Raw genomic sequence first — 6,810 nt, 5'->3', positions numbered from 1 at the left:
ATTTATTAGTTTTCAAAAACAAATCATAGTCATTCTCGCGCTTGTAATTTGGTTTGAGGCTACCGGCGATTCGGTGATCGTAAAAAGAGGGTACGTATTCGCCCGATATCGTTACTTTTTAGTTGTATATGTGATATAGAAACCTCTAAGTATTTCAACTTCATTTTCGCCAACTATCATAACCATGCGGTCCGGGGATATTCGTCTATCAAATGATAATCTCAGTTGTCTCGCGGATTTTTTGTCGTCTGTCAACTGGGAATAGAGTTATCTCAACTCGACAGATACATTTTGGCTGGTCAACCCGAGGCTTTTAGAGTTTTCTTTTGACATCCTTTTATCACAGACCCTAGAAATATAACTATACACTGCCTCTAACTTAATCCGGACAATAATATTAGACGTCGGTATTTAGCGGTCACACTTAAAACGACAAGAAACGACAACAAACGGCAACACGTTAAATACAAGGAAATGTTAGTGACAACACAAGATATGTTATTCAGTACATTAAAATGAATATTTCTACCAAGTTTTAGGAAGATTGGTGCAAAAATGAAGGAATTACAGCGATTTGAATATTCTAAAATCGGCCGCTGGTCAACGATAGATCGAGTGACAAAAGGTTTGCCGTGACGGTATACAGACAACACATTGTAACATAGAAAATGTTTTAAAAACCTAACGACAACACAAGATATATTATTTGTCATACTATAATGCATCTATGTACAAAATTTCATTAAGATTGGAATAAAAATGAAGACTTTATACATGTTTTGTTACGAGATCGGCGACTGGTCAGGTTTACTACCGACAACAGATCATATTAAACATAGTAAAACATATTAAACGAAAAAAATTGTAATATCAAACTATGATATAATGTTTAAACTTTATATTGATGCAAACATATCATATTTAGACGATTACACTTAAAAATAGTTAGTCAAGGGGAAATGTCTATAAAGCGGAAGTCTCCGGGCCCCTGCCTGTCGACAAAGAAGGAGTTTCCAATCTCTATATGTATGTTTTTGATTATGGCGTTGGCAGTCAGCAAAATAATGTCTGCACTTCAATAAGAAATGGACTGACCAGCCAACTTTCATGTTTACATGTATATACAAAATGTAGGAGTAAATCCCTCTGTGAAATATTCTTAAGCAATGACATGACAATGACATGACAAAGATTTTATTCTCGTAAACATACAAACAGTAGTGTAGAGAATATATAAACAGGACATATACATGTAAACAGCATTAACAATGAAATAGTGCAGTACATATTACACATCTACTAGAATATACATATATAATATACTGGTTATATTAATGAACTGAATTAAGTCTGTCTTGTATAATAATTATAAATTTTGTAAGTGAAATAAGTTCATTGTTAACTACATAATTAAATAGAGTTTCAAATTTAAAAGTATTTGGTCTTTCATAATAATATCTAGACATAAATTTCTTTCTATTGGATACTAAGTGATCATCAGTACAGTTAAATAAATAATGGAACTCATCTCCAATTTCGTTTAAGTTACACATGTTACAAAATCGTTGTTGTCTTGGTATATTAATCCATCTGCCACATTCAACCGCTAGTTTTACATTACATGTTCTAAATTTACAATAAGCCTTCGCCAGACGTGGAGGAAGAACAATCAAATAGTTTTCAAAAATCAGATAAGCAATAAAACATTCTGCAAGACTTGTGTTTGAACAGCTTTAGAATCTTACCCCTTGGGTTGAGATTTATTGTTCTCACCCTCAAGAAGGAGAAAGATTCTATTAATCCAGTGAAGGTATTTAAATTAAGATATCTCTAAATAACCCAGGGGAAACAGCCTGTACCCACAGTACAAATGTACAACATATCATATATGTCGCACCACAACAATAACATCATGACAATACTCGGTTGACATTATGTCAATTATCATTCCAATGCATTAGTTTATACAATGTCAACAGTAATTTCATCAAAAAATGAAGAGGTTAACAGAAAAATAATCATTCACCCCTCAGGGATCAATCTAGCTCTGATTTGATTTATTACCGTTTATGGGTGAATTTCCCCTCAAGGAATAAATTCCCCTCTGGCCTAAAATTCCCCTGAAGATTTAAAAATTCCCCATTTGAAGCTAAAAAAATGACCGTTTTTATAACACAATTTCCCCTGTGACTTATTTTTCTTTAATTTTTTTAGACTTTTGTTTGCCAATTTATTCATATTCATCATACAGCTATACTGCATAGTTTAAGATAAACTCAAATTTTTCATCATTGAGATTAAAATCTTGCTTAACTAAATCTAAAAATAAAATAAGTTGTTTTACAGTACTTTTTTGTCAAAATGAATATAATTTTGACCAAAATAAGAAGATTCAAATTCCCCTATATTTCACCAAACTTTTCCCCTATTTTGAAAAGAGTAGTTTCCCCCAAAACCTAGATTGATCCCTGCCCCTTTGAGAAAGGGACGAGGTAAATCTGAACCCTCTGAGTAAGATTAAAATTGTATAGTCTGTGGCTTAAATTGTTGTATTTTGGCATAGGAAAAGTATTTAAAGTCTTCTACATATTTTTCTCCGCCTTTCTAAGTTTTAAACTTTCGATATTTACCAATTTTTAGCTCACCTGGTCCAAAGGACCAAGGTGAGCTTATGCCATACTGTGGCGTCTGGTGTCTGTCGTCCGTCGTCCGTCCGTCTATCAACAATAGACTTAATTCTTCTCCATAACCACTTGTTTGATTTCAACAAAATTTCGCTGGTAGCATCCTTATGGGCTATTAAGTGAAAATTGTACAAATGATGGGGCTGACCCCCCAGGGGCCTGAAGGGCGGGGTCAAAAGGGGTCAATTTGGGTATTTCAATATAAACAACTTCTTCTCTGAAACTAAGCATGGGATACCACCCATAATGCAATAGTAGCATACTTATAGGGTAGGGATTCAAATTTGTACAAATGGTGGGGCGGACCCCCTTTGGGCCTGAGGGGCAGGGTCAAAAGCAGTCAATTTGGCTATTTCCATATAAATGACTTCTTCTCTGAAACTAAGCATGGGATAGCACCCATAACGCAATAGTAGCACCCTTATAGGATGGGGATTCAAAATTGTACAAATGATGGGGCTGACCCCCCGGGGGCCTGAGGGGTGGGGTCAAAAAAGGTCAATTTGGCTATTTCCATGTAAACGACTTCTTCTCTGAAACTAAGCATGGGATACCACTCATAATGCAATGGTAGTATCGTTATAGGGTGGGGATTCAAAATTGTACAAATGATGGGGTTGATCTCCTGGGGGCCTGAAGGCGGCGTCAAAAGGGCTCAATTGGGCTATTTCCATATAAACAACTTCTTCTCTGCAACTAAGCATGGAATTACGCTCATAATGCAATGGTAGCATCCTTATAGGGTAGGGATTCAAAATTGTGCAAATGATGGGGCTGACACCCAGGGGGCCTGAGTGGTGGGGTCAAAAGGGGTCAATTTGGCTATTTCCATATTAACGACTCCTTTTTGCAACTAAGCATACATTAGAAGCGGGGCCAAACTAGCTGCAATATTGTAGCTCAAAAGACTTTTTGACAGAAAATGGTGTCGTCTTTAGAGCTACAATTGGTCCGTATTACTGCTAATGGTGCAAAGTAATGATTATGCCAACCATTATAAAACGTTCGTTTGCATTTTTATTGTACTTGTTTGATATCGCTTACCTTCTAGGCAATAAAACTGCACCACATAAAATATCAAATTCTCATTGAGGCATCATTTTTTTCACATTATACATATGAAGGTCTTTCTGAAGGGATTTATACAGCAAGTCCACAAATTGTGAATTTGACGTCTTGTGAGCGGTACGATAGATATTAAGAATGGTAGTTATGTTTATTTTGGACAAAAATCATATGTAAATGAAATAATTGGAAACCTACAAAAAAAGTAAAGAAAACGATGCTCGAGTGATTTTCGGAGGCAGTGCTCCACTACGACACATAGTGGCCAATTCGTACCCGGCCGAAAGGTATAGTAGGCTGGGTACGTCTATTCGCTCTAGGGCCAAACATGTCAATTAGGCTACTATTTTCATATAAATTACTTTCTCTCTGACCCTATGTATTGGATAGCATATTTGCATGGTTTCTATAGCATCATTATATGGTTGTGATTCAAAATAAAACAAATTTGGAGTCAATTTTGCTAATTTTTCTAATTGAAAGAGTCTTTGTGATAATTATAAAAAAAACAGGTGAGCAATACAGGCCCTCTAGGCCTCTTGTTGTAAAGTTTGTATTAGCAAAGTTATTAAACAATTAAATTAAGATATTGATTTTTAACATGTACACGTTCAAAATAGCTCGGAAGTATCCAAACTGGTCCAATCTATTCCGATCTGTACAGGTAATGCCGATATGGACCACCTGACACGGCTCGGGAGGTTCTGATCTATAACGGGTATCGCCGATGTCGGTCACGTGATGTAACTTGATTTTCCAATATTACCCAAAAGTTTGAAACATGGCATTGACTGTGGCAGTTCTTTCAAAATGTGTGACATTTCATGCGATATTTACCACTACGTCAATTGCATATTGGTGTATTTATGGATCTGAACCATCATAAATAACCATCCATATTCAAACATTGTATGTTTTACAACAGTTTGTGATGGTGAAATTACAAGAAATACAACTTTAAGCTATCAAATATTTGACAAACCTCATGTTTGACAACTTAAGAATCGTACACAGAGTTGCGATTTCCCATAGCAACCACAGGATAACCATGTTCAGTATAAGAGAAATAACTATCGCAGTAAGATTGTAGAAACCTTTTTAGATGGAATCTTAATTATATATATAATAGCATCTTGTTTTCTAAATGGTGTAAATTAAACAAACCCTAGGCCAATCTTTTCACCCTAGATGTTATGCCCCTTTTGCACCCTAGTTTGAATTATAATCATGTTTTTTTAATTAATCATTTGGTCTACCAGTAGACTTTGGTTTGTTTGTTTTAGACCTTCACATCTCTTGACCACATTTAACTTAGTTATTAAGCCCATATCATATAGCTATGGGACAAAATTTATCATAATATTATAGTAGTAGACATATTTTGACAAATCTCCTCCTTTAATCTGACTTAATATGCTTTCAGATAATAATGGATCCAGCACTCTTGAAGGAAAGGAAGGCTTTCCTCGAAAGGGCAAAAGCACAACCTACAGTAGAGAAAAGAAAAAAGCCAAAACAAGAAAATGACGACAGATCTTCTAAAAAGCCAAAATCTTCACATTTTTCTAGACCAAAGCCTGCAGAAAGTAGTAGTGCTCCAAGAAGTAGCAACTTTGACTACAAGAAAATGCAAGGGAGTTCTCAGTATAAATTCAGTATACTAGCAAAAATAGTGAAATACATGCGAGAAAGACATCAAAATGGTGACCGACATTCTCTCACAATAGATGAGATTTTGGATGAAACAAATCAACTTGATGTCGGCTCAAAAATGAGGCACTGGCTGATCACAGAAGCCTTATTGAGTAATCCCAAAATAAAAGTGGTAGAGAGTGGACAAAAATATTTGTTTAGGCCTACGTATGAAATCAAGGACAGAAAAGGTTTCCTCAACCTGCTGAAACGACATGACCTCCATGGAATGGGTGGAATTCTCAAGGAGGATATAGACGAGTCTTTTGGTACTACAAACACAGAGAAGGCTTTGAAAGCTCTGGGTGAAAATGTAGTAATTGTGACACGTCCCACTGACAAAAAACAGGTTCTGTATTACAATGATAAGTACTGTCGGTACACGGTGGACGAAGAGTTTCGGAAACTTTGGCGAGGTGTATCTGTGGACGGGTTAGACGAGAAAAAGATTGAGGAATACTTGGAGAAACAAGGCATTACATCAATGCAGGACACTGGTTTACGTAAAGCTGCTCCTGTACAGAAGAGGAAGAAAGGTGGAGGAAGAAAAACATTCAAGAAACTGAATGAACATTTGGAAGGTGTTCTAGAGGATTATTCGGAAAATCCTAAAGTTTCTTAAAAATATGTGTCCTTAAGTTCAAATGATGGTGACAAAAAAAATGACTCTCTAGTTAGTTAACATAAAGATCACAGAAAAGTCTTTGACATTATAGGAATGTCTTTTGTAATTAATTAGAAGCATCCTGATTTGTTTTAATAAATTTGTAGAGAGGATCGAGCTAAAAGTGTTTTTTTAATGAATCATGGATTATAGCATGTAGTCTGTTTTAAAGGCCCTATATATGTAACTTTTCATTCTTTTTTGTAATCACAAACATTTTACAAAATTCTATCTCAGTAAAATGGGAGGCATCTCAGCGGAAAACATTTGAACCAATCACAGACCAGCAAATATTTCCTTTGAAGACTACAGAGAGAGCGACACCTAACATCAAAGCCACACAGTCAACCACAGTGTACCGTTATACAGCTCTTTTGATGTACATCAAGCGACTAAATTACCTGTTCTGTTCTGTTGCCTCCAATTTTACTATGAGATAGTCCATGGGTGTAGTGATCATAAGTGATCTGAACCCCTGGATTATCGAGGATGGACCCAGTCCAGTCATCCTTTTTGTTTTCCGATTGTCTTTCAGCACTTACCGGTATGTACTCCCACAAGGTTATATTATTTTAACAATGTTCTAACATAGTTGCAGCAATTTATGTAGGAATGACCCAGAGAGAAGATAGGTGACCAATACATGAATGAATATATCAAATTCACCAACATACAATATGTAGGTACAATGAAACACAATGCCAA

The 6,810-nt window shown here is 35.8% G+C and overlaps 1 protein-coding gene across 1 annotated transcript; it reads left to right on the top strand.

Moving 5' to 3' along the window:
• Nucleotides 1-20: 20 nt before the first annotated feature.
• LOC138325697 (general transcription factor IIE subunit 2-like) lies at nucleotides 21-6,242 on the top strand. Its single transcript, XM_069271526.1, has 2 exons — nucleotides 21-90; nucleotides 5,173-6,242. The coding sequence occupies exon 2, from the start codon at nucleotides 5,179-5,181 to the stop codon at nucleotides 6,061-6,063; it is 885 nt and encodes a 294-aa protein (XP_069127627.1). The 5' UTR covers nucleotides 21-90; nucleotides 5,173-5,178; the 3' UTR covers nucleotides 6,064-6,242.
• The last annotated feature ends 568 nt before the right edge of the window (nucleotides 6,243-6,810 follow it).

The sequence above is a fragment of the Argopecten irradians genome, chromosome 6 (assembly GCF_041381155.1).
Source record: "Argopecten irradians isolate NY chromosome 6, Ai_NY, whole genome shotgun sequence".
NCBI classification, from domain to species: domain Eukaryota; kingdom Metazoa; phylum Mollusca; class Bivalvia; order Pectinida; family Pectinidae; genus Argopecten; species Argopecten irradians.
Note: the sequence above shows the minus strand (reverse complement) of the source record. Positions and strands in the feature narration are given on the sequence as shown.

Coding starts and splice junctions, on each gene's coding strand:
- LOC138325697 (XM_069271526.1), top strand. CDS start 5,179: ATGGATCCAGCACTCTTGAAGGAAAGGAAGGCTTTCCTCGAAAGGGCA.